Raw genomic sequence first — 27,962 nt, 5'->3', positions numbered from 1 at the left:
GGGGGAGGAGGAGGAGGAGGGGGGCGGCTGCGCCCCGCGCAGGGCTCCGGCAGGTCTGGCCGCGACTGGCGGTGCGGCGGGGGCCCGAGGTCGGCGTTAGCAGCCCGCTGAAACCCGTCACGGCCGGGTCCTCCGGCACGTAGGACGTGTTGGGTCTGAGCGGATCTGCCTCGCTGGAAATAGCTCTACGGTTTCCATACGTGGAAGGTCAGGTTCCCCAAATACCTCCCGGTCTCATCTGCGGTCAATTAAGGACTTCGCGGACATCGCTACGGCAGATGTGAATGTTTATCTGCGCTCTTACGTTCCCCTCCTCTTCTGGATCCTTGCTTTCAGATGGGAAAAGAGCCCCGCGCAGCTGTGAAGCCTGCTGCCTTTCTAACGATGTACACGTGTCTGCGCAACGGACTAGCTCACAAGAGTACCCCTCGCACCTTAGCTGAGGTCGTTGTCCGGTTGTGAAGAATAAGATGTGTGTTGTTCAGCAGAAATGCTGACCGTAGTTGTCAAAGCCGTGGGTTTAACTGCTTTTAAAGGATGTCTGTCTTTAGAGCCTTTCTCAATACAGATGTGTGTAAGCAGTGCAGCTGTTTTGGCTTATGCTAGCTGAGGCCCTGGTCTTACAATACACGTATGTGCTTTAGGGTCTGAGCAAACAGAGAAAACTGTAAAACGTAGATTCTAGTCTTGCAGTGAATACCATGTGAATAGATCCCACCTGGTACTTACTGCAGAACCAAGCATTAATATTGTGGTCTTATTTTAATTTAAAATTTACTCCGTGCACCCCATATGTCCTTAAGTCTGACCTACATAGTTGCAACAAGATTTGTCTCCATTTGCAGTACGAAATCTCAGGAGGGTGAGGTAGATTTTGTTCCCTCACACAGGAACAAAGTTGACAGCTCAATTCTGACGCTAAAATCTCTTGTCCTCTGGTTCATAGTCCACTGCCTCTCTTCTTGGGAGTTGCAGAAATTGATTGACACTATCTTATAGCAGAGACGGGCTCCTTGCTGTTGCTAAATGTCAGATGGGTATATGGACCCCAGTTAAATTTTTGGTGCCCATCTTACACATGAGCTGAATAAACATAAGACTGTCAAGTTGAGAAGGAAAGCTATATAATTTTCTCACTGCTTTGGCTTCACTTCCAAGTTGAACAACGCTCCCTAAAACATTTCTAGCTCACTGTATTGTTGCTGTGTATCTGCCTGCAATGGTCAGGTGGAATTCCAGTAACTGGGAAGGGGACAAGGGGGAGTTGTTCCCTTAGTAGTGAAACTGGCCTGTTTTCAGTTGCTTTCTGACCAGGTCCCAGCAGCCTCTGCTTCGGTACCCTTGGCTCCTGCCTGTGTCCAGTACCGTTCCACTTTACAGTACTTTTGAGTCCTTCTTTCTCATATAGTGTTCCCAGCTCCCTCCATGTACCAGCTGTGTGCACGCTGGTTGCCCAGATGGCCAAGGCGAACAGACAACTGTTGAGCTAGCGCTGCAGCCTTCCCTTCAGCGCTCCCCAGCTGCCAATTTCCAATAAACACATAAACTCTGTCTTCAGAACATCTACTGTTCTCTGAGATGTATTTGAAATTAGCCAGTGGGTCCAAAAGCTTACCAGTGAAAAGCGTGATTATATAAACTTTGTTTCCATAGGAAACGGTGCTTGAAGGAAAGTTGTTCTGTGAGGAGAACTAAGGAAGCCTGGTTTCCTGAGGACTTGTTTGCCATTTCCTACCATAGGAACTCCTCCTGCCTGTCTCCTACCACCCTCAGTCCCCTGGTAGCTTCTCTCTCCCCAGGAGTGCACCCAGGTGCCGCCTGTGTCCTGATCTGCCCTGTCTTTGTGCGTGCGGCCAGCTGAGTCAGGTGTTCCTGTTTGCTGAGTGGTGGCCAGCTGGCTGCTGGTAAAGATGGGGCATATATACCAAGTTGTCTTTGGCTTCTTGAGGCTTTTGTCCTCTATCTGGCCAGTTGGTTTTTTAAAGCTTACGGACGTATTCCTCTGACAAACTTGGCAGAAATCTAGGCAATGGATTTGAAAGTTACTAAGGAATTTAATGGGGCGAGGTGGACAGACAGATGGACAAAATGATTTAATTTCTTTCAGAAGGCATGTGAGAATATATCAGGCGGTTACTGTTTTTTACAGTTGCAGGTACAGTTAATGCAGTGGTTAAAGTGCTTGTGGTCTTTCATATTGGTCTGTATTCTAGCTCTCAACTGGGGGTGCAGTTGTACATGTGGAAAGTTGGAGCATAGAATGTCACAAAAATTTTGACTGTAGATAGCAGGGGTTTAAACAGAAAAAGAGATGGAGAAATAGCAGAGAAATGAAGCCTTGTGCGCTGGATTACTGAACTCATACACAAACCAGGCAGCACACAGAGAGTGGAAGTGACAGAATGAGTCTGAAAAATCTTAAGCAAAGGTCTGCGGGAGCCTGCCTGTGAAAACTGAAATAACAAGGCTTACACAGAGAGGGAAAGCAAGCATGAGCTACTGAGGAGTTGGCCAGAGAGGGGAGGATAGGAAGAAAGATGGATCTGGTGAGACTGAAGTACGTTTTGGGAAGAGGAAAATGTCACTACTGTATACGCTGTTTCTTCAAGGTATTTTCCAGGATCTACTGGACAACTTTTAAAGACCTTTTGATAGGAGATCCCAAAAGGTGTAGTGTATTTAGGAAGAGAAAACGTGCATTTAAACAGAACTTGGAGCGTACTTAACCATATTTGTTTCAGATTGGCATCTGTTTGAGCTATGACTTTTTGTGTACTTGTGCTGACAAACTAAACCTTTGCCTGCCTTCAGACCTTATTTGTCATTTGGAGCATAACAAAATCCTTGCAAATTGTACACAAGTATTTTTGAGATAGTAGCTTTCTAGATTTACGTTATAAAAATAAGGTTATGATGTGGCATGTCGTTGATCTTGTGACTCCAATAAAAATAGTTTTCTGAGATGTGGTCCTCTGCTAACTTTGTAGGCTGTTTACAGTAGCTGTGATTTTGCTGCTGTTTGTAACAGGCAAATTTCATGTCGCTTTTTGAACTGGGAGTAAAGTGGTATGATGTTGGTATTTAATGCCGGTAGGCATGCTTTAGTTCAGGCATTTGTGTGCATGCACAGTGACCCCACTGTGATATTAAGAAGATGCTGTTATTTGGATATTGACTTGAAAGACTTGTTATTTGCTGAGAATACAGACCTGATTGTAATGAGACAGAATTGATCAGGAAATATCCCAAAGAGGTAGTGAAAAACAAGAAGCATTTCTTATGCAAACCTGTCAGTTGACTACACTCTTAAAAACCTGGTATGGTTGTTTATTTCTGACTATTTTCTTTTTCAGGTTGATCAGGAATATGTTAAAATTGTAGAGAGGGAAATTAATTTTTCTGTACTTTTGTAACGTGGAGATGGGAGTTTGGGTGGTAAGGCAACAAAACTCTTTGGATTATGTCTTCTGTTTAGTAATGGTAGCTGGAGATAATGCTAAGCAGAAGCTCAGGAAAAAAAGGAAAGGAAAAAAAAACCCAAACAAAAAAAAACGCAAACCAACAACTGCACACTGTTAGAGTTAGCTGACCTTGGTAAGAGATTAGTGTCTGCTGCCCAACAGCAGGAGGGAATGTGTGTTGTTCTGGGACTGTAAGTACATAGGGATTACTCTGTCATTGTATCTTGTTAGCTCTGGTCGGACACTTAAAAGGTACTTGACTCCTGAAAACTTTATTTGGGTTTTTCCTTCTCTGATGCCTTCTGGTTCAAAGAGCATCTACTATTATTTTGTGCATCCCATATTCCCACAACTCTTAGGTAGAAGTAAGCAGCTACCCTGTCCATTTGCCTCTTTTTGTCAAGCGTGAAGACGCTTGCCTTGTCCTCTCACCCCTGCCAATTTCTGGAACTTTCCTTTTTGGGTCTCCTTCTGAGATTAACCCTGGGTTTACTTTTGTCATTGTCCTAGACCCTTTTGCCCTTCGTTCCACAGAGTTCTGCTCACAGCTCACCCTAGTTTTCCCTTTTTAAAATTTTGGGGGTTTGTTATTATTTCATTTGTTTCTGTGGCCACCTTTTCCATCTCTATCCTCATTCCAGGACCAGCTTCGCGCTTCCTGAGCTTTCATAATCCTCTTTTCCAATCCAAGTCTTTTCCAAAGACTTGTCCTTTTCTGCAAATTATTTTCTTCCAAAACTGTGTAAATATTTTCTTATAACACCTCAACACTGTCACTCTTGCCATCTTCAATTTAAAACCAATAAAGTTTAAGTTCCTGCTCTTCACGGTAAACTTCTTCATGAGGAGATTCATTTTTGTTCACTTGTACAGCAAGGAGCATAATGTTGGCACCTAAGGAGTAATGTGCAGGCTCTGCAGCTAGCCTGTGAAATCGATTGCATAGCAACCTCAGGGGTGTTTTGTTGTTTGTTGGAGAAAAGAAGCTGATGACTCATTTCGGCAGATGTCAGTAAAAAGTCAGAGCCGGCTCACCTGCTTAAAGCTACAGACAGCAAAAGGGGAGTGTAATTGTGCAACTGGAGGAGAAATGTTTGGTGGGGACTGGTTGTTCACTTCAGGGAATTACTGAAATGTCTTATAGCAAATATTTTTTTTTTTTTTTTATTCTGTCTACATCATTGGAGGTTTTCAGCCAAAATTAGTTTCAAAGCTGTCACAAAAGGTAAACTAAGTAAATAACCTTTAATTTAAGTGGTGGCTCTAGTTATATTCTCCTCCCTCCTGCAAAAAGAATACCCCTAGAGAAATTCAGCATTCCTGAAAATCAGTCTAGGAAAGTGAGTACCCAGCTTGAGCTCTAAAGGTATGAAGTGTTTCTGTCCCGTGCTTTAGTTGGCCAGCGCTGGGCTGTGAGGCTTTTGTAAAATGTATGTGTATATGTATACATATCTCATAATGAGAAGTAACTGTTCTGAAAGGAACTGTGTTCTTCTGTGTAACTTCTTACAAACTCTAGTGGATTTTAAAAATGAATGAAAGCAGATCTTGATAACAGCAATGTTCAAAGTTATTTAGAATTACTAGTTTTAAAGAAGTGAAATTATGAAATTACAATGAGAGGGTACAGTGATAGCCTGATCTGCTTTGCTTGCTTTCTTAGATTTAAGAATAACATTATTATTTAGGGCTGTCTCTCTGAGTGACGGGTTGTGTATTTGCAAGAATTGGGGCTCTCGGGTCAGGTGCATCTTCCTTGTCTGCGCTTCTCATTCTCATGCTTGCAGTGTGTAATAGGCAGATTGACGTGCTGTTTGGAGAAATACAGGCTGCCTAAACAGAACAGACACTTTAATTTCTGTGTAAACGTGATTTGTTGTCTTCACTATTAGCACAAGCACTTATTTTCCAATAGATTAAAATCAGTATTACGTAGTTAACAGGGGACCATAGTACTAGTTTGAGGCATCATCCATGAGATTTGGTAGCCTTCTTTCACCCTACCCTCTACCCTTCGTGAGTTTTTTATGTTACTTTAAGTGGTTGCTATTAACATTAAACCGCTTGTTCACATTTCAGTTTTAACTCATTAGGAGACTTTCACTTTCTTTCCTGCTTCAGAGGACAGGTTTTATAGGAAGTATTTAAGAGGCAAAATGTGTAACTTGGGAAGGGCCACACTGAACTGAGCTGTCACCTGAGGCGGGACAGTGACAGGGAAAAAAAATTCAGATGGCAAACTGGGCTAAAAGCCATGCTTCTGCATCGCCAGAGCGTGTCACCTGTGAGTCGAGTGGTGCTCAGCTTGGTTGCTGTGCTGAAAAGAGCGATTTTGGAAATAGAAGGATCTGACAGTTTGTTACCGAATTTCCTCGCACCTCTTGGTGGGCTCTCTGTGACTGTTTCTAAGTGGTTCAGCTGCTGATTCTTTGTTGGGCTTGCCTGGGCTGTAGTTTTACCTGCACGTACAGTCGCTAGTGCTGCTGCCAGGAGAAACACTTGTTCTTAGCCTCATGGTGTGCCCTCCTTAGATGCTTGTGAAACTACGTTGGAAACCAGATTTGGGGGAAGGAGGGCTGAACCCAGAAGTTGGTAAATAAATATGTTCAAGCTTTAACACCGATCAGGCCTTTCATGGAGTTCATTGCATGAAGGTGGGAAGTACAGGGAGGGCAGGGCCGTTCTTTGGGTGACAGTGCTGACCTGAGTAACTTAAGGTGCCCCTCTGTAGATGTAAGGGCTTTGTAGATGCTTGATGGGTCATCTCCCTTGTTGGAGCTGCTGTGCCGCCCTCCCTTGTCTCTCTGACTTGCACCAGTAGTGATGTTTTGTAGGCAGATGATAAACCATGCATTGGCTCAAAAACTAACCATAGCAGGTGGTTCGCACATAAACCAAAGAAGGTGCTTAATGTTTGGGTGGATTGGCAACCTGGATCATTGAACTACCTTGCGGCTGGGTTGCATGAATGCTAGCACTGACACACGGGAAGGTGGGAGAGCCATGGGAAGGTGGGAGATGTAGCTGGGAGGTAGGGTAGGTCCGCTATGGACCCAGTGTAAATTTATTTATGGTGCTGTGGAGTCCTTCTTGGGCTTGCATGTGCTTTTATACTAGTACTCTTATACTGTGCCAAACCTGAGTCTGCACTGATGACTTGCTCAAAGGATGTGCCTTACTGTCGTTTGCTGTTTGCCACAGCCTTAATCTTCGATGGCGATGACCCCAATGATATGCTCAGGCCCCTCAGAACCATTGTACCCCTCTGTGACCTTTGCAGACAGGGCACGATGTCCACACAGACACTGAAGATGGCTGTGATCTGTGTTTGGCCAGCAAGTCATAGTCTGGCTGTCCTTTGGTTGCTGCGGGTGAATGAACTTAGCCTGTGCAGCTTGTTTTTCCCGTGATATGATTAATAGTGATGGGTTTATATGCTTATTGGTAAATTGCATGAGAAGGCTTTTTTATGTTAGTCCTACCACAGCTCAGGGTGCCATTTGTGGTTTTCATGATTAGCATAGCTTGTGCAAAGAGAAATCTCTGTTGGCTCTCAGCGTTCCTCAGAGATGTGCCTTAGTATCTGGTTCCATTTGGGTTTTGACTACGTTCAGCTAATATTATAAAGGTAATTTCTGTCCATATAATTGAAATCCAGGTGATTAACTGTGTTTGTTGTCCTTATATGCTAATGCTGTACTGGCAAAGGCTTGTTAAGGGGTGAGATGTCTTGCAGCCCATTGTAAGTACAGAAACACAGATGTGGCTTCAACTGTGTTGTAGGTGAGGTTTCTGAGACGAGGCAGTATTAATGTTTGGGTTTTTTTTTTTCTTGTTAATTTGGTTTTGAGATTACACATATTTTGTGGATTTTCTGTGGTTATTGGTTTTACGGTTGACTGCAGAAGATACATATTTAACTGCAAGGAAGTAAAGATGTCCCCCCCCCTTTTTCCCTTTTTTTTTTTTTTTTAAAGAATGGAAGAGAGATGGGTAAATGATAGTGGCAGCAAATGAAAGGTGATAAACAAATTAAGTCTATTCTGTCCTTATGTCTTGTACCTTCAGGAGAGTAGGCTGTGCAGCTGTTCTCACCAGTTGTCAGGTGTCAGGAAATTTACCTGGGAGCTCGCTCTTAAGGGACAAATCTTTAGGAAACCAGAGGTCATAGGTTCTCTTACTAATGGGAAAGTGTTTGTGAAATTGGAGCCATCAGCTTAAACTACAATTCTCTGCAAAAGTCTTGCCCATGGTAGTTATAGCTGTTATGATTTCAGCTGTGTAGAGATGCTATCAGGCAATTTCCCCTTCTGTGCAGATTATTGAAAGGCTACAGGAAGACACCAAACCCATGTGTTTTAACAGAAATGTTTGGGCTTTAGGGTGCAAGTGTACATAAATGCAAACTTGTGTTCCAAGAATAAACTTGATTTTGAGTTTGGTGGGATCTGCAGGAATGCAGTTTTGTAAGTTTGTGTTTTGTTAATTTTTAGGGGTACCAGAAGATGCTTCAGTGGTGATAGCTCTTTCACGATGCAAGTTATGAATGAAATTCATTAACTAACATCCCCTTCCTCGCCCTGATCTCCAGTAGACTTCCTTGTAACACTTGGAAGAAAGGGTCAGGGGAGAAGGGTTGAAGGTCACCATGAAGCTAAAGCAGCGAGTTGTGCTGTTGGCCATCCTCCTTGTCATCTTCATTTTCACAAAAGTTTTCCTCATTGACAACTTGGACACCTCAGCTGCCAACCGGGAGGACCAGCGCGCCTTTCACCGCATGATGGCAAGCCTCCATGTAGAACTGGACCCCCGACTTGACCATACACTGCAGTCCCCTTGGGAGATTGCATCCCAATGGGTGGTGCCCCGGGAGGTGTATCCTGAGGAGACGCCTGAGCTAGGGGCTGTCATGCATGCCATGACAACAAAGAAAATAATAAAAGCTGATGTGGGATACAAGGGAACCCAGCTGAAAGCTTTGCTAATACTTGAAGGAGGACAGAAGGTTGTCTTCAAACCCAAGAGGTAAATATTGCCTTCAATGACTGAATTAATAACTGCTTTATGTATATTTTCTTTAATCTCCATGTTGTTGCATTAATGTTTAAGTTGCAAATTTACATGTAAATGGAAAGGCCATTCTGTTATTTGTGAGACAGTACAGAGCCTTGCTGGTGCTCTAGTAACATTAGGTTGCTGAGCCAACTGTCTCTCGGGCTGTATAGTTTTGATGCTCGAAACAGCCTGTCTTGAGGTTAAAAGAATAATCACTGTGATCAGTCCTGAGGGAATGTTGGTTAAACCTGATGTTTCTGAGCAGTGTCTTCCTTATTGTGGAAGTGCAGGTTCTGGCAGTGGGGAGACAAGTCTTGCCTACTCTTTCTGAGTAAGGGTCATGTCAAACTGCCATGAGAGAATGCAGTTCAAGAAGAGGGAGGGAGTGAAAGTTGACAGTGGTCTTAAAAGTAGATCTGGGTGTCTGGTGTAACTGCATTAAGACTATAAAAATGGCTTGGTAGGTCAGAGTGAAAGCCCCTGAATATCCTGTCTGCCGATAGTGACTAGTGGAGGAGCAATGTAAGAATGAGTGGGTAGTGATACTTCCTTGGTGTGGCCTCTGTTTACGGTGATCTGCAGGGAAATTTGACATGATTGAACATTTATGAAGAGTCTTGTGCCTGTCTGTAAAGCTTTTTGAACTGTGTGCCTTCAGGGAAAAGGAGAAGAAAGATGTAAAAAAAAAAAAAGTAAGGCAGGTGTGTTCTGAGGGAGTGCACTGCAAATGTAAAGTGTTGTCATTACAGAGTGAGTACATCTCTCTCCAAAGTATATTGGCTGAGCAAGCATGCAGTTTTTCTGTCGTGTTAATGAATGATTAGAGAATGAGAAAAAAAATCTGCCCTCCGCTTCTTGAATTCACAGTCCTGTTTCTGTATGGTCAATTACTAGTCTAGCTGGAGCTTGACTGTGGGACTAGGCTGCATTTAAACAGTGTGAACCTTGCACACAGATGTCTTGGTGGTACAACAGCCGGCTCATCCAATAAATGCAGTAACAAGACATGGCGTTTCTATAGTGCTTTATGTATAAGTGAGTGCTGTAAAGCGTTTCACCAAGCATTAAATTACATTCCCATAATGGAGTGTCTGTGCAGGCGAACACAGTGACTGTGCTCCATCAAGGACATGTGCAGCTGGGAATGTTTATAGGAGCACTAGACAGTTTATAGGAGTGCTAGACAGTATGGCCCTAGCCATACTGGTAGACCCATGTTCTGTTTGTGACTGCTAAATAGCTAGGCTTGTAGGTAGAGTCTTGTTCTGTCATTGCAAGACAGTCCATTTAACTAGCTTTTGACCTGACAGATATGTCAAAGTTACTGCTAAAAACCTTTTTGAGAAAACTTAATGGTTGGGGAAGAATGAATTCTCTTGTTACATTTGCTCTAGAAAGGACTAGATGCCTACCGTGCATGGAAGCAATAATTTGGTGTTTTTTACCAATAGGTTTTAGCTCTGTAGCTTTCAAAATGTGACCATGTTTTCAAAAACCTGCTGTAAGTACATCCAAAAGACCTGACTTAGAGGACATGTTCTGAGGGTTAGCGGTCTCATTTCAAAATTACTTGAAATCCAGCCTAAGTTGCTATTGATTAGTAGTTGCTACCACAACATGCCAGTGGTTTATGTGAAATAAGATGCTTGTTTGGTGTAAGTTCCAATTTGGCAGGAATCTGTCAGATCCTCCTCCCAAAAACTCCATACCATCCTGCATTGGTTAATTCTCTTTTGAGCTGCCTTGCAGAGAAGCTAAAGCATTTGCTCAGACTGGTGAAATGGACTGTCACCTTGCCCCAGATCTTCTCTGAGCAGGGTTAAAACATCAAAGTAGAGCACTGTGGCATCTCTGACACTGTTGCTGCTACTGCTTGAACCCCAAGTCTGTTGGAAATAATCCAGTTTACACAGTTTGATACATAGATGGAAATGAGAAAATAGGTAATCTAATTTGGCCTTACTTTATTTGAAAATGTATTGCATTTCACCCATTTGCTCGGTATTGATTGTGATATTTTATGCTTATCTGAAGCATGCTTTTTAAGCAGTATCTAGATCTGATTCAAATGTCATGAGTCTCAGAAATTTGTGTTTGCCTTCACAATGTAAGTAACATCTATTAAAAAGAAAAAAAGGCAAAAAAAGCCCACCACTTCACCAAAATATACCATTGTTGTTGTAATGAGTGTCTAATTTCTATTTCTTGCTGTTCATTACATCTTTTCTCCACCAGAATAAAGGGTCTTTTTATATCCACTATTGTCCTCAGGTTCACGCTTGCTGATTTTCTAGCTACTAAAGATTGCATTTGGCATTTCTTCCACAATATCAGATTGTATTTTCATGTTAATCTACAATCCATTCTAACCCCAAAATCGTCTGTGGAGTTGCTGCTTTCCAGTATAAATAGTCCCCTGTTCTGTAGCTGGGTCTGTGCTCTTTGTTCTTAGATGTGACTTGGCATATGGTTGAATTAAAACTCATTAGTTTGAATGGGCACCGCTTCCCAAGCTCTTGAGACCACTGTACGTTACCGACCTTTCCTCTTTATGTACTATTTCAACAGTCTGTATGCTATTTAATCTCATTAATGTTTTTTCTCTCTCCCATTGGCAATCATTTTGAAAGTGACCCAGAGTCTGTTTAACATAGCACTGTTATTGCACTTGTTATTCTGAACAGCAAAATTGATGGAAATCCTGCATGAATATTTGACTTACTTCAATTACAGATATGCCAGGGATTATGTAGTGGAAGGAGAACCATATGCTGGCTATGACAGACACAACGCAGAAGTGGCAGCCTTTCACTTGGATAGGTATGGAATTACTGGTTTACCTGGTTTTGTTGTCTCTGGTAAATGCTTTTTCAGAGTTGAGGAAAAAGGAGTTCCTTGAAGAGTACACCTCAGATGTAAGCTATTTCTAACGTGCCAATATACCACATTGAAGGCAAAAGTAAAAGTTAGCTTTTTTTGTGAAACTGCATTTCAAAGATCTGTGCAAGATTCTAACACTTAAGATTTTTTGTGAGAAAATTGAAAGGGAGAATGAGCACTGAAACCACTGATACTTCATATTAAATGGAAGAAAGAGGTTAGCCAAATCCTGTGGAAGAGTCTGAAATGCTGAATGTATATGCTAAGTTAACGTCCAGTACACTAAAAAGTTAAGTCTAATGTCTAGACTAACAGTTTAGTCTAGACTAAATATGAATCAGTGCATCCTAGAGGAAAAACAGCTATTCATGTATAGTAATTGTATTCAGGGGTACCCAGGTGGTTTTGTGGACCTGAGCTGGAGGTACAATTACCAGAAGAGAAACAAAGTTACAGGACGTATAAAGAATGGGGCAGAAAATACCAAACACTGAATGTCAATAGTTACAAAATACTGTTAGAGGTGCAGTTTCATCTAGAATAAATAAGCACAGTCTTGGTCTCCTCATTGTAAGAGGACTGTGTTGGCACTTTGGAGAAGATCTCTGAAGATGATTAAAGATGTGAAAAATTCTTAAGACTTAAAATCTTGGGAAAGGGAATAAGGAGGGACAAATATAAAAAACAGAATGGTTGGACTTAAACTGAGGTTTCTCAGTACATAAGAGGCTTGTCACTGTGACTGAATTCATAGGTGGTAAAAGATATGTTTGTTAGTCCTAATTCATCTGTGGAACTCATTGCATAGGCAATGGAAATTAGTAATTCTAGGAAGGTTTGGTTGTGTAATACCCATTGCTGCTGTTGTAATCTTGAGGTGGTGGGCCAAAATCAGGGTATTTTAAGACCAAAAAAAGACAATGTAGCCAGATGTCTGTTGTCCGTTTGTGCTTTCAAGAAACATACAGTTTTCAGTTTCCCTGAAAAAGCAGTGATCAAACCTTGTAAAGCCACAATTCAAAGCCTCTTTCCAGTGTCCAACCCCCTTTTTCTTAGCTATTCCTTGCTGTCTATTTGGTTGTGGGTTTGTGCTTGTTTTCTGGCCTTTCTCCTCTCTTTGTGAATATGCACCTCTATATTCTTCAGGAATACCTAGCAGAAGCTACCTGCCCACAAAACTTTAGCCATGTACCTTTGTTTTGAATGGTGACACTTACGTATTTTGTCCGAGGATGCCATTGTTTCAAGAAGGATCTGAATCATGTTGTATGTTTACCCCTAATGGGGAGGCTGTGCTATCCAGGATAGTGGCCTTTCAGCTGCGGATCTGAAAATACAGGGACAGGTTTTCCAGATCTAAGCTTTGTGCTTATTTACTTGGAACCCCCACATTTTCTCAAGCTGTACATAACACTCTCTATTGGCTATGAATTTTGTCTTTATGCGTACATGATTTGTTCAGGCAGACATTTTGTGTTGCCCTTTCTTAGAGGTATTTTTATACTTATGGAAGGGGACTTACTCGTTGAATATTTTAAAAAAAAAAAAAAAAAAAGACACTTTACAGCTGTTAGAGTGGCTCTCCCAGTATTTCTATGCAATGTAGATTGTCCCTTTTACAGAAGGGACAGTGCCCTTTCAGTCTCTTTTTCTGAGATGCAAAGACTACCAGCAGGGTATCAAAAGCACACGAAGAGAGTTAGGGCTGACATTGTACTGATGTTTGTAATCCTCCTTTAAGCACTTTTAAGATTCCACTAGGAATGCCCAAGTCATTTGTGGTCACAGAGAAAAGACTGTGGCAGACATGGGAGTGGAACCTGGATCTTGTGACTGCAAGTTTTATAATTATTTTTCCCACCTCTCTTTTTTTTCCAGACACTTCAGGCATTCAGTTTTGTTCTACCATTCTCTCTTCCTCCCCACTCACGCCAAATAAAATAACTCCTAGATTGTTTACTTTCAAGTATAATTGAATTGGGCTTAAACATAACATTTTAATAGATAGTAATTCCCACAGATTATAAATGATCTTTCCAGGTGACCAGCCCAAAGGTCATATGGTTACTGCTTCAGCCTGTACACAAGACAGATGATGGATATTTCTGGTATGAGGTCTGATTTCTGAGAGTTGGAGCATGGTGCATCCTGTGTTGCTCTGCTGCAAATGCTCTAATAAAGGAGTGTCACTGATGGCTTATAAAGCAAGTTTAACATCCAGGCATTTAAGAAAAAGGAGTTTCCTTATTTTGCCTTGGAGAATAGAGGAGGTTGCTGCAGGGTTCCAACTTTATTCTTTGCTCTTAGTCATCTCAAGTTCAGACAATGGCACAAAGACTGTGGGTTTGTTTTGTTTTGTTTAATTTAGAACTGCTGCCTGTGTTGCAAATTCTCATGTCATGTTTTTTCACCCCAAATTAGAATTCTAGGTTTCCGACGAGCTCCACTGGTTGTTGGCAGGTTTGTGAATCTACGTACAGAGATCAAACCGGTAGCTACTGAGCAGCTTCTGGGTACTTTCATGGCTGTGGGTAAGTGGATTCCATGGATTGTGCAGGCCAGTAAAGAAAAATGTGTTTAATGGGGAAAAAGAGCCATGGGGTTACAGAACAGTTAACTATCATACAGGAAGCTGGTAAGTCTCTTTCTGTGCCAAGAGAGGTCATAATGCTTGTATAACCCCATTTGGCGGGGGAGGAGGACTTGATTTTTCTCCAAGTAGTTTTTCCTCTGTAACTTCTCTGTGTTCTGTCATGCTGCTGTTACAGATGCGATTTTTTTGGAGTAAGAATTTTCTCTCTGTTGTCAGAGGTGGTTAGAAACGTCTATGATTACACCTGAAAGGAAAAAAATGAAATTGTATTTAATGCGAACAACAGTGGTGATTTGGGATAATTTATAGAGCTGATGTGTCAGTTGGTATTAGATGTTGTTTGTGCTACATCAGTCTGCTGAGCATTCATAACTACATGTGTCAGAACTTCTGTACGTTGTTTACAGTAGTAATGCCGTGAAGGACACTTAATGGGAATTATTAATGTGAACTCCTACCAGGTGGTCATTAAGCACCAAGAGATGACTTATGCTGCAGCCTTAACTCCTTCAGGCTTTCATAAAATATCTAATTATTACTCTTTTTTTTTTTTTCCTAATAAGACGACACTAGAGAAGATTGCTCATTACAGCTGGTAAATATGTGTGCCTGTGTATATTTCTGTTACAAGCACTGTCGGTAATCTCACCTACTGTGTTTGCCTAACACTTTCAGTTACAAGGTGTAACTCAGATGAGAGTAGCTCTGCTTTGCCAAGCTCTTTTTGCATTCAGATTGGGTGTCTGCCTCAGGCAGACTTTACTTTTTCTAATTTCAGCCAAGATAACTAAGCAGTTTTCTAGCAGAAATGCTGACTTGAAAAGTATGGCTCCAGAAATTTTCATTGCCTTTCCTTAGATTCCTTGGAACTGCCTGTTCTGCAGAGCATGAACCAAAGAAATGGGTGGATGTGGGGAGAAGGTTGTGATCTCTTGTCAACCCCAATTGGACTAAGTTTCTGAGGTTTTGAAGAAAAGATAATTCATGCATACTTAGTGCAGATTTGCTAGAGTTGCAGCTAGAATCTCAAAGAATTCTGTCTCTCGCTAGACCTGCTGCAGGCCATGTATAGGAAGAGAGACTTGCAGCACTTTCCTTACAAATAAGAGATCTGGTCTGCTGCAAGCTCCACGCTGTTAATGATCATCTCTCTGATGTCCTCACATTGTCTGACTGGGGTAGTGGGAGCACAGGAGCTAGGTCTGGTTGGAGGACTGCAAAGGAGCGCTGGCTGGCTAAGGGATTATGATGTGTGAGGGTGGAAAGTGAAAAAGACGTCTTTCAGTGCGCTGGGCCTGGTTTGGGGAGGTTATTGGATATAGAGCCAAAGGAAGAAAGGACGGGAAATAGGTGGAATCACAAGGAAGTGACACATAATTGAATATTTTGGAAGAACACCTGTGAGTGTGGAACTGGAATTAACTTGGCAAGGGTCAAGCGAAGGCAGGTTGGAAGGGTGAAATAGAAAAGCTTAAGCTAAAAATGTTAATCTAGGCTATGCACATTACTTTATGCTACAGGCTACATAGGCCTTAGTGGACTAAAGACTGCAGGGTTTCGTCGTTCCTCTCTGTCAGAAGACACTCATGAAACTTGACTGATCTGCATTCCTAGATCATATAAGAATGACAGCTTGTTTGTGTTTCCCCTGCTCAGTCAGCTCAAGTAACCACGACATGTGGCAGGTCTCAGGGCTCCAAATTAATTTGAGTTCTGCTTAGTCTTTTTTCACTTGTCCCTTTTTGGTCAACTTTTTCAAAAAAATGGGAAATCTGACACATGAAGTGTGAAATTTTAAAAAAACAAGCAGTGCTAAGGTTGCAAAGTCAAGGTCCTAAGGACTAGGAAAGGATCACAAAAACTTGTTGATAGTGCAATGTTGTATTAACTCTCAGTGTGATAAAAACATTAGAAAATATAATTACTCTCTGCTTTGAATATTAGTCTTTAATGTTGCTTTGAATGAACAGATGTCTGTTTAATCTCTTTTGAGCCTCTCCCTCTCAAGAGATGGGAAGCAGGAGGTCAAGTGCAGTGAAATCCTATTGCAGGGAAGGCTCTGCTGCAACAATATGCTCCTCCATTTCAGTTGGCATCTCTTGGATTAAGTTCTGCTCTTTTGATCCCTCTTTTTTTTTTTTTTCTTAGGTAATAACACTTGCTTCTATGGGAAGTGCTACTATTGTCGGGAAACAGAACCAGCTTGTGCAGACGGGGACATCATGGAGGGGTCAGTGACTCTGTGGCTACCAGATGTCTGGCCTCTTCAGAAACATCGGCACCCATGGGGTAGGACTTACCGTGAAGGCAAACTTGCCAGGTATGAGAACATGATAATTTCTGCTAGAATTACCCTTGCAATACAGTGGCTAATTAAGGAGCAAGTGTTCTCAAAACCTAGAGTTTTGCCGACAGTTTTCTTGATATGACAGTAGAAGTCAAGAAGTCTAGGATGAGATTTAAATTAAAATGAGCAAGAAAGAAATCTTCATTGTTCTCCACAATACTAAGTGCTGTCCTTTTCCTACTTCTTGCCTGGAACAGAGCTCCACCATGCAGTCACTCCAAGCTCTGAAAATCTTGGCTCTGGGCAAACCAAGACTCTTCTTTTGTGCCACTAGACCTTCTGTTGACGCTGTGTCTCTCTGTGGCCCGCTAAGATGTGGTAGCACTGTGCTATTTTCTGCCAGACCTGATTTCACAGTCCTTGTAGTTTGTTTCAAGAGTTGTGGAACTGGTTTAGCTTAAGTAGGTGGGCACTGAAAAGTTTTTTGCTTTGAATACCGTCAGTATTTGGTGACCATGCTCAGCATCTGAAGAATGCTTTCAGAGAAGGACAAACATGGGATCTAGCAATCTTGTACAATAGACATAACATGTCTGAGTATTTGGGTTGGAGGAGTCCAAGTCTGTGTCAGGGACAAGTGATTAGAAAGAGATTTTTAGTTCTTGATCTAAAATAGCCACTGATTTCCAATGATGCAATTGTTCTCAGAAAGAATGTCATCCAAAGGCTTCATTGAATTGTTTTAGAGTATTAAATGTACAGTTTGATTTTTGAGCAGCAGATGTTATCTCCTTTTCAACAGGTCAAAATCAGCTGTATTTAGTACATGGTAAATTGCAGTAATGAATGGACTGAATTTCTTGGAGGTGTTTCTTTTTTTTGAGAGACTGTTTTTCATCACAAACTGCCTGCTTACACAGGCATTTAGCCTGGTACCTATGCTGATTTGATATTCGCTGTATTTTAAACTCAGTTGCTCTTGCCTTGTTCAGATGTGATTGCATGGTTCTGTCTTGCACCTTGTTGTGTTGCGCTTTTAACTTTGCAAGCATCAGGAGAATTGAACGTTCTAGATGTCATGCTCTCCTTTTTCTGTGTCTGTTAATTATGGAAAAGTAACTCTGTAGGAATTTTTTCCTGATCTAGCTGCTTCTACTCTGTTCTGAGTTGACCTTTTGAACATAATTCATATAGTCACATTAGTGTACATAATTTTTAATGGACATGTAATAGGTAAAATCCCTGACCTTTGAAGTCCTATGCTAATACAATATAAATGATCAGAAATAAATGTCGGAGAAAGGTCTATCTTGGAAGACTGAATGGAAAATGAGAAGAGGGAGCATAGTATATCTGAAAAATTGTAACAGGGAGATTAAGTACTGATCTAAAGGAAGATGAGAGAAAGAGAAACACTTGAGGGGGAGAGGGATGTAGCATAAAAGAAATGTATCCAGTACAAGGATGAGTACATTCTGAGACTTTGCCTTGTGGATTTGTGCTGTAAGTTGAATATGAGTTGGACCTTGATGCAAAAGAAAGAGGGAACTGGAGACAGCATTTGAGGAGTGTGTGTGATGTGTCAACAAAAACATTGAGAAGATAAATTTTTGGCCACTCTGATTTGGATAACTGGAGGAAAGATGGGATAGTGGGAGCTTAGGCTCCAGACCTCTAGAAGATGAGGTGGGGTATGTGGCAGTTCTGGTAGTTAAATTCTGATCTTCTCCCTGCTTTTATGACTCTCTGCAATTTTAAGCATGTCAGCGAGTCTCTCCAGCTTGTGTTTCCTCCATTTCTGTTTCCAAGTCACAGATGGTTTAAGGCATTTCCAACTTAACTTCTATGTTGTGAAGGATTGTTTCAGTCCTTACATAGAAGATGATATAGATGTACTTGCTATTTAGGTTGACAGATGGAAAGGATATACACTAGAGATTTGGCTGTTTTGGTGGTGGTGTTGAACAGCTTTGAAAACTGTAAAGAAGAAAATGAGAAAATTAAAAATCCTAGCTTTGGCGAATTGAGACATGACATCCATGTTATGAGATCGGAAGTACATGCCTAGGTTACATATAGAAGGAGAGGAGAGAAAAGGGAGGCTTGAAGTCTTGCCAGTGGAGAAGGTGGGATAGTCTGAAAGGAAAGTGGGGAGGAAAGAGACAACTGTGAGTGAAGGAGAATGAACACATATGAGGCCCTTCTCCTCAGGACAGAGGAGGTCATTAGTAACCGTGATGAGGTGATTTGCATTAGAAAGAGAAAATTAAGAGGATCGCTGGAAAGCAAGACTGATGGAAGCAGGTCAAGGCAATAGAAATAGACGCAGTACTTGAAGTCTTTAGTTAGGAAGTTAAGGGAGGCAAGTCACAACAGTAATCTTGCTGTGAAGCAGCCCAGCCGCTGCTGACTTGTGAGCGGTGAGGAAGCAAACTCAACCTTGTTTTCTGTAGGAAGATGATGTGTAACCTTGCGCTGAAACTATAGCTTGCTCCATATGCTAGGGTGTTAATACAGGATTTACTCTTTCAATAAAACACTTCTGTGTAGCTCTTTCTTCTTTATATAGCCTTGGCTGCTGCTGCACTCATAAGTGAATAAAGGGGCAGCTATGAATACTATTGCTATGCAATGATGGAGTGTTCCTTGAAGATTTGATTTGGTTTCTTTTGACGGCCCACAGGTGGGAGTATGACGAAAGTTATTGTGATGCTGTGAAGAAGACTTCACCATATGACTCAGGCCCTCGTCTCCTTGATATCATTGACACCGCCATCTTTGACTATTTGATTGGAAATGCTGATCGGCATCATTATGAGAGTTTCCAGGATGATGAAGGAGCCAGTATGCTCATCCTCCTGGATAATGCCAAAAGGTGAGGGTAAGGGAAATCCTGGTGGCCAGGCATTGGCAAGCACGAGGGCACACATTTATCTGCTCTGTATCTCTCTGTTTTCTTTCTCTCATTAATTTTTTCATTAATACCTTTTGTGCTAAAAATCCAAAGCTTTCCTTCTTATCAGAAATTACTCACCAATTATTAGGGTGCTTCAAAGGCCGTGGTGCTTACTCTGTACTCTAAATACTATGATTGCTTTGGGCAAAGTCTTACTCAAACTACAGAAATTCCCAAATTAGCACAGTACGACCTTTTTTCCCAAGCAACTTTCAAAGGTTTCCTTCCTTCTCTTCTCCTATCCCCAGAAAAGCTCCTCTGTTTTATGCTTTTAATTAAAGGAAGATTAAAAACTTGTGATTTATTATTTACCAGTGAGTATTAGTGCCATAGTAAAAGTAGATCCTTTCAAAATGTGTCTTTGAATAATTTGGCATTCCCTGCCTTCTGGATATGTCTACTCTGGCTTTAAAAGGTTAGAAGTTCAAAATGGAGATAGAACTGATACTGAGAGCAAAATATGATGGTGTCCTGAGTGTGGACATTAACTATTATTGAAACAAAAATGAAGCATGTAGTAACTCAGAAGAGCTGATGAGAAGTCCTTCTTGAGGCCAAACTTTATTATCTGTGTATGTTTAAATGTTGTTCTGTCTTTGCAAGAGTTTTTGTATATTGGCCGGTATAGTTTAAGATAAAAATCTTATTGAAGATACAGCCTTGTTTAAATCATAACAATTTGCTTAATTTTTCTTAAAAACAGAAATAACCTATTCCACTTTCTCATGATTTAGTCCAGAGACTCCAAAGGTTTTTTGCTGATGGGTGCTACCATCTGCAGTGGCAGTGAGTTTCCCCTTCTGCGGATGGTTAAGCTCTGGCAGTTCCTGTGCGAGGCGAGGCTCTGCAGTGGCTTTGCATACCACTTGTACGAAGTGTACACAGCAGTTGAGACCTCGGATCTAGACAGATCCTTGGAAGGCTTGGAATTACTATTTCTTTTGCCATTTGCCTTTTGTGTAGTGGATTCCTTCCTTTGTTTCTAATTTGTCTGCAGTGGCTGAGTTGAGTATTTTGTCTTTATGCATCAGCCCATTCAGTAACACTCCTTCTGTTTTGTCAGCAGGATGCATTCCACCTTGGGACTGCTTAATTATTGCTGCTTTCAGACTGCTTTAGGTGAACTTGGCAAAAACTCTTTCTATAGTGCTCTGGCAATGTGCTAGGAGGAAGCCACTAATCTATTAGTCACTGGAAGTGAATATGATAGTTGAAGGTCATGTCAGACCTTTCATTATGGTGGTACATGCTTATAATGTTAGGAAAACATTTCCAGTGGGGCTTTGCAGGCCCAGAAGTAAATTGTTTTCTTGAAAGCTTAAGTAAAGTTCTTTCAGCTCCTTTGAGATAAGGAATAGGGGGACAGTTTTTTCATAGAATCATAGAAGATCTCAAGTTGGAAGGGACCCATAAGGATCATGGAGTCCAAATCCCTGCTCCTCGCAGGACTACCTAAAACTAAACCATATGACTAAGAGCATCATCCAGACGCTCCTTGGTGCCATAACCACTTCCCTGAGGAGCCTGTTCCAGTTTTAAAGCTATTAATAACAGAATTATTTGAACAGAGTAATGCCAGACTCCTAGAGTAAGTTATCTTTATTGAGGGGAAAGTTCTTCATTGAAAACAGTATTATAAGGAGAGTGAAACTATTTAAAAAAAAAAAAAAAAGGCAAAAAAAAAGCGCACGTGTTCAGTTGAAGCTTGAAGTACTATGAAATCCTTTTGGCAGGCCTCCCTTAGAAAGTGTGATCATGAAATGTTAAAGCTGATCACCTTGTTAGTTGAACTGTTGTTCTAAGCTTGGCCATCTAAAACAGCACATGGGTGCTATTTCATTCATTCCCTGTCCAGCTGTGTCAGACAGGCAAAGCTCCTGCTTTCTGTTTCCAGAATACCAATTATTCCTTTCCCGTGCTTCACAAGATGAGCTCAATTGCTAAACTCCTCTGAAGTTCATTTCTAAGGTGCCTTGGTCTGATAAAGAACTAGGTATGCTGGTGTTGCTTCTGTTTACCTGGTACGTTAGGTGATGTTGTTGAGAGTTATATCTGTAATTGGTCATGGCTTGTTCATATTTTAATTGAAATGATTTGATCTGTTGGAGCATGAAATTGCCTAGTATTGATTTTTTTGAATTCTTTACAAATCTCTTGGTGTTGAGAACAACATTAGGAGTTCAACTGGTTCACTTGGTTTTAATTTTGCTTTTCAGCTTTGGAAACCCTGCCCTGGATGAAAGAAGCATCTTGGCTCCTCTTTATCAGTGCTGCATGTAAGTGAAATGCTGTTGACTTTACTTATGCAATTGCTGTCCTTAGGTTTGCAATATAATTAAGTTTGAAGCCTTCTGGCAACCAGAAAATGTTCTCTCAGTTACATAGTGCTTTAATTTTTTGAGGTACTATTTTTGTTTGATGTATTGTCACTGGTCAAGAAGATGAGAAATACATTTTTATTAAGGTAGTACATCAGACGGTGGACGGTAAGAAGTGGTCTTGCCTCCAGGTCACTGGTTCAAATCTGTCCTTAGTATGACAGGTACTTTGCATCTGCAGCTGTCTCCATCCAGCTCCTGCTGAATAAAAGTTCACATCACAGTTTGAGTTCTCCCTTATACAAACTAAGGACTCAACATGTCTGGGAACTTAACTACCTTCATTTCCAAATGTTGTTTCTAAATAAGACTGTAGCACTGCTCGGGGTGCTTCTTTCAAAGTGAAGCTCGTAGGTTTTTGCAGGATTTTGTTTCTGCTTTGGCCTTGTGAGCTATGGTTTCGTTAATTTTATTTTTAGAGGCTGTGACTTGTTAATTCCTGTTTTCTGTGGCCGCCCTCTCACCAGGCCAATCTCACTTCTCATCAACAAATAGATAAAAGTACCAGGAAGAAAAATACTGTTATATTTATTTCCTGTATCTGTTACTTCAAGATAACATTAACTCCTTTAAACCTTCCAAATTAAGCATTTAGTTGAGAGTTCCTTGAGCCTGTCCTCGGAGGGTTCTGGCTCCCAAATTCCTTGGGGCCTGTGAAACCTGGGAACTCTGCAGAAAGTCTGAGCTCTCACCCCCTGCCTGCACTAAGCAAGGCTCTATGCGTGCTACAGTACACCTGGCCTCCATTCTGCAAGATCCTTTAGAATTCATATGGAGAACAGTTAAACTAAGTGATTTTCAAATTCTTTAGTTTTCCTACATTCATTTTAAATGCATGTTTAATTTCCTGCTTTATAAGGATCTTCTGGAGTCTTTCTCACCTATATTCTCCCAAATGCAACCAGAAGAGAAGTTTATGTAGGAGACTTTGCAGTTTCCTGCTTTTCAGTTATCCTTTCTTTCTGATACCAGGCAAATGCCATATAAGAATTCATATGCATAATTGTTTTAACTGTAGGTTTGTTACAACACTCGCTTATATTGCTGTTTTCTTTGGAGGCCATCAAAAAACATGAGTTTGGACCGGTGGTGCTAAACCACAAAAGTCTGGGGGAGAATCCCAAGAGACTTCACAGAACAAGACAGTTGAGATGGGCCGACATGAACAAGCTTAATGGCTAATGAAGCAGAAATATCACTGCTATGTTCATGTTCTGTGGAAGTTCAGTCAACTGAATTTTGTCCTTTGTGATTGTTGGTCAGTGGTGCTCTTCCTGAGGTAACATGAGTTTTGTTTTTTAATTAACAGCCAGACTGTTAGTTTTCTTTCTTTTCAAATTGTGTCTGGGAGGCCTCAGGAGTGAAGAACTTCCTTGCTAGCAGTTGAAAGTGTTCCTGTGTAACATAAGAATTATGTCACATTAGGTTCTTTCTTCTTCACCTTCAGTTTTCAAGTTTCACTTAGATATTGCTTATAATGCAGTTATACCTGGACCCTCCCATCCCCAAACCACTTTTGTGATAAGACCTGCATTCTGTTTAGATGAAATCATGATGTAACAGGCTCCCTCAAGAGGTTGGCTTTGGTATTGCTGATGAGACTTCAGCTGGACAGTGGTAGGATGACGTGTTTGTTTCTTTCTTTTGCAGCATCCGGGTTTCTACCTGGAACAGACTGAATTATCTGAAGAATGGAGTACTGAAGTCTGCCTTAAAAACTGCTATGTCGCATGACCCCATCTCACCAGTGCTGTCTGACCCTCATCTGGATGCCCTAGACCAGCGGCTTCTCAGCATTCTGGCTACAGTGAAGCAGTGCACAGACCAGTTTGGGCCAGATGTTGTGCTGGTGGAAGACAGGATGACTCTGTCTCATTTGTAATTGCAGTGGAACACAGACGAAACTCCTTTTTTAAAAACAAACAAACAAAAAAGCGATAGAAAAACAGCACAATCAGTTCAGGAAGGCTGTGGCCAAGATGGACTGAAATGAACAGGAAAGCTTCCGAGCCAGAGAAACAGAGGTGACACTGGCTTTTACCTTGGGCTGACAGCAGCGAGAGGTGGGAAGTTGGAGCCTTGGACGGCTCAGTACCCATAACGGCATCTTGGCTGTTGTGGTGTGTCCATTGCCGGCAGTGGACATTGCACTGGATAAAAATGGCTCTTGGTGTTGGTGGAAGTGTGTGGAATACAGACACTAATTTGTGAACTGAATCTAGAGGGAACAACTGGAGATGAACAGTACGATCCTCTCCCCTTCTCTTTCCCACGTATACTCTTATGAGTTTTTGTCTGATTCAGGGTTGTACATAATCAGCTGTGAGCTGGTTAGGTATTTTACTGCTTCTTTAAAGAAAGAGGAAGTGGTGAATAAAATAATTATTAGACTGAAGAGTTGTGCCACCCCCCCGGGGGTGGGATGTTCTTCTGAATGCCATTAGGGGTGGGAGAGGGGACCTCTGCTGCTCAGTTGACTTTTCCTTGATAAAAGGCTGGGAAAGGGGTTTGCCTCATATGTGATAATGCTTCAGTGTTTTTGCTGAAGTCCTATCAAACATTTATCCACAGGGTTGGAGATTTAGGGGAGGACAGGGTGGTTATACAGCACTTGTAATTAAGGGGTTAAAGTTAGTTTCCACATGTCCTGTCACTGTTTTCCATTTTTAAGGAATCTGGCAAGGTCTGACTAGAGAAAATATCCTTGCAGTCCTGTCTCCATATTAACCAAATTTTCATTGTATTGTAGCTGAGGAGGAGGACAGAATCTGTCCTTGGAAGCAGGTTCTATTTAGCGAGGTCATGCTGCTTACTGAGTGTCCTATTTAATGTGGGGAATCTGGGCACACTGCGCTGCGGAAAGAGAGGTGTATTGCTGGACTTCCCAGTAACCAGCAGCTGTGGGTAAGGCCCTGAAGAATGGCAAGAACCCTGAACTGAGCTCTTTCTTCTTCGTCTCGTTTGGAGAGAGCTTCCTGCTGCTCAATGCTGTAACCACAGCTCAGTGCTGCTGTTTTGTGGAACACCAGCAGTTTTTCAGTCCCACTGTTTACCTGGCCTGGCTATTGTGGCTGAGCTCTGAAGCTGTGAGCGCTTCCAGTAGGTTTGCTGCCTTCCCCAGTGGCTTCCGTCAACCCCCACTGCGATGTTCTGGGGTCCTCGCTCCTAAGGGGTTTGCCATAGATAGGGGAGAGGAGGTCTAAGTTGGCTTTTCAGGGCAGACTCGTAGCACTTGTCTTCTGCTAGTCCTGTCATCCTTCAGCACTGCGTCAGCCTGCACTGTGGATGAGCTTGTGGCCGTAAAACTTGTCACACTTGTGGTAGGTCTGAATCTCTGTCTCCAGAAGGGAAGCAGCTTCATCATTACGTTTCCAAATTTAACAGCTTTGCATTGATTTTCAGTTCAGATAGTATGGTCCTTAGAAGTAAGAAAAGAGCTTGCTTCCCAAAGTGATGATGTATTATTGGACTTGTGAGCAAGAGCAGCAAAATGTCAGTTTAAGACCTTTTCCTTGATTTGTCTGTCAGTCTTTCTAGCTCTGCAGTAATCTGGTGGGCAGATAAAGAGCTGTTTTCTGTTCTTGCTCCTGCTGCCGTACCTGATCAAAGAGGTGTTAGTGAGAGTTTATTCTAAAAATGCAGTTTGATTTTGTTGAAGTCTCTTTTGTCGTTGCATGAGCAGAGTATCTTGAAAGTAGAATGCAACTGCTTGCCTGAAATTGAACTTTATGTTCTTCTAGATCTCTTCTGGACTCGGCCACATCACAGACCCGCCCCAGAGTCAGGATGGGATCTGGAGTTATTTATTGGTGTTACTAGTCAGGACTGTAACACACAGCCAGCTTTTAGGACACTGGTGTTAAGCTAGTGCCCGTTTATTGCTGTACTTGGTAATATAACACAATCTTTAGAAGCCACGGTCCTTTGGTGAGTTTAACCCACTGGCATGGATTGTGCATTGCGGGTTCCCTTAGGGCAGAAGCAAGTGTGCTCAGCTGATGGTGAGCGTGGGCAGGAGCCATGCAGGGATTGCCCGGGGCCCGAGCTGGCTGAGCTGGCCTGTCGCTTGGCTGGCAGTCAGATTTCAGTGGTTGAGCAAGATATTTTTGGGAAGTACCGTGGGCAGCAGTTCGGTGGTTAGTGAATGCTTTTATTCTAAAGCAGAATAGGTTCATACTGAGGCATTTTGGCATAGACCGTTTCCCAGGAAATTTAAGATGATTTACACAAAGGGGAGATGGTGAAGCACATGGTAGTGGCTTGTAGCATTTTTAAAAGCCTGTTCTTGTCTTTGAGCTTAGTCATGAGCACTTAATATTTTGGGAAGGATCTACCAAAATTCGATGTTTTGATTTCTGTATGATCACTCTTGATCATTTATTTGATTTAATAATGGATTAAAAAAAAATCTTTCTGTCTTTATGAATTAGTGTTCAGGACTTATGCATTGCCTGTTCACGGGGCTCTAAGCTGAAGCCTTTGCCATCAGATGGAACCTGGGGATAAGTTTCCCCCCCCAATATGAATGTCAAAGATTTAAAGCAGAGTATTGGTTTACTTGTGAACAAAGGGCATGAAGTCCGGCATCGTCAGTAGGAGGAAGCAAGAAACGGTTGCTTTTTTTTCTTCTTTTTTTTGGTCATATTGATGCTTCTGTTAACTAACATAAACGCCACTGGAGCTTTGTGTTCTGCAGCAGGAAAGAAGAATAAATTCCTCTCTTACCCAAAATCAGGAAGATCTGGTTTTGGCCTTGTGATAATCTCTGGCATTTTGGCAGTGATCATTGTTTTGCTTGCATACAGAACCCTGAGGAATTTTAAATTGTAACCATTGCAAAGGAAGTAAGAAGCAGCATTCACATATGAACAGGGTCTGCTTGAATCTCTGAAAAATAGTGTGATTTGTGAGGCAGGTGCTGTGCTCTGTCGATGAGGTTTTCATGACACCTTCTAATTCTTGTTCACTGTGCACACTGTAATCTGCTGACTCCAGATGTTACAAAATGGTTGTGTTGTGGATATCAGTAATATCAGAGCGCTTGAAGCACAGAAATCAAGAACTAATTAAAAAGAGAGCATCATCAGCCATCTGCTATTTATCTCCTCCTTCTTAAGTCAGCAGCCGGGCTGGAGGAGACACTGAAGTTGGCTCCTCTTACAGCAGCTAATGAACTGGAGTGTGTCTTGCCAAACAAACTTCAACTGAAAAATACTAATTTATTGAGAAGGTAATTTATTTGCTGTGGCAGCTGGAGCAAGATGCTCGAAACAGACACCCCTCTTGGAGCTGTCAGAGGATTGCCCCTGGGAGCAGCTGCACAAATGGAGGTTGCTAATAAGAAAACAGAATGGAATCGTGACTTTGTACTTGTATCCCCCAGGGTCAGATTCCGCATAAAGCAACATTGTGTGAATAAAGATTTTAATAAAGCAACATTGATGGATTGTTTAAGTCTCTCTCCTGTCTGTCTGTCTGTCTCTCTCTCGTTCCAACATGTGGTGGGCTGAATGTTTGAAGTGTTATGTTACCGATGTTTCATGGTTATTCCTCCACTAATAGTTATCAATGGCATTTATTCCAGTCATGTATTTCCAAGAATGGGGTCAAATATGTAGGTTGCTTGCAAGAGCCTTGTTGGTAAGGAAAGATGTGTTTAAGAAGAGTGTCCCAAGGTGATACAGAAGAACAACACGCCTAGCTTTAAGTGGTCTTCAGACAGCCTTTGAACGTGCGTCCTGTGGCCCTGCATCTGCCAAGCACCTAGGCTGATTTCTTGCTTCTGTCCCAGTAGGCTGGCTTTGTTACATGGCGAGGGAGGTATATTGAGTTGCCAAGAGTTTTATGTAGAGTTGGCAGGTGCTCATGGTTAGCTTTTCTAAGCTTTTATTGAAGCCCTTTTACGAGAGAGGGCAAGTAAACAGCCATCAAAATCTGTTTCCACAGAGCGCAGGGGTTTAATCTGGCTGTATCAGAGCTTCTTTTCTTAATAACCCACTGCAATGAGGTTTTCAGAGGTAGGAGGTGCTCACAGTTCTGAATGTCAGGCACCCAGAAGCCAAGGAAGCCACTGAGAGCTGCTGTGTACTTCTGAGGACTGCATGAGCTGCTGCCAGCCCCCGTATGGCTCGTGGGGACAGGACACCCAAAACTGCCAAGGTACTGTGCCGCTCCTGGAAATGCAGGAATGGGCTTTGACCTGGCCTGTAGCATCAGCGTGGTGGTGTGAAATGACCAAAGGCACCTGCTTGTTTTTAAAACTAGAGTTTCTCAGTTGAAACTTCAGACTTCGGCATTGCTGAATTTTCTAAGAACTGTTTTGGGGAGGTTATTTTGGAGGTTTGGGGGGGGG

The 27,962-nt window shown here is 41.9% G+C and overlaps 1 protein-coding gene across 2 annotated transcripts; it reads left to right on the top strand.

Moving 5' to 3' along the window:
- Window positions 1-7,959: 7,959 nt before the first annotated feature.
- Window positions 7,960-27,046, top strand: FAM20B (family with sequence similarity 20, member B). 2 transcript variants are annotated; one of them, XR_775202.1, is made up of 8 exons: window positions 7,960-8,486; window positions 11,250-11,336; window positions 13,818-13,927; window positions 16,138-16,309; window positions 18,960-19,151; window positions 21,449-21,508; window positions 22,670-22,889; window positions 23,261-23,346. XR_775202.1 is itself a non-coding variant. In XM_010580638.1 (7 exons), exons 1-7 carry the CDS (start codon window positions 8,110-8,112, stop codon window positions 23,490-23,492), a joined length of 1,230 nt encoding a protein of 409 aa, XP_010578940.1. In that variant the 5' UTR covers window positions 7,960-8,109; the 3' UTR covers window positions 23,493-27,046. The 2 variants fall into 2 exon arrangements, 1 of the variants encoding a protein (XP_010578940.1); XM_010580638.1 differs by lacking the exon at window positions 22,670-22,889 and having other exon boundaries at window positions 23,261-27,046.
- The last annotated feature ends 916 nt before the right edge of the window (window positions 27,047-27,962 follow it).

The sequence above is a fragment of the Haliaeetus leucocephalus genome, unplaced genomic scaffold, assembly GCF_000737465.1.
Source record: "Haliaeetus leucocephalus isolate CR32 unplaced genomic scaffold, Haliaeetus_leucocephalus-4.0 Scaffold730, whole genome shotgun sequence".
NCBI classification, from domain to species: domain Eukaryota; kingdom Metazoa; phylum Chordata; class Aves; order Accipitriformes; family Accipitridae; genus Haliaeetus; species Haliaeetus leucocephalus.
Note: the sequence above shows the minus strand (reverse complement) of the source record. Positions and strands in the feature narration are given on the sequence as shown.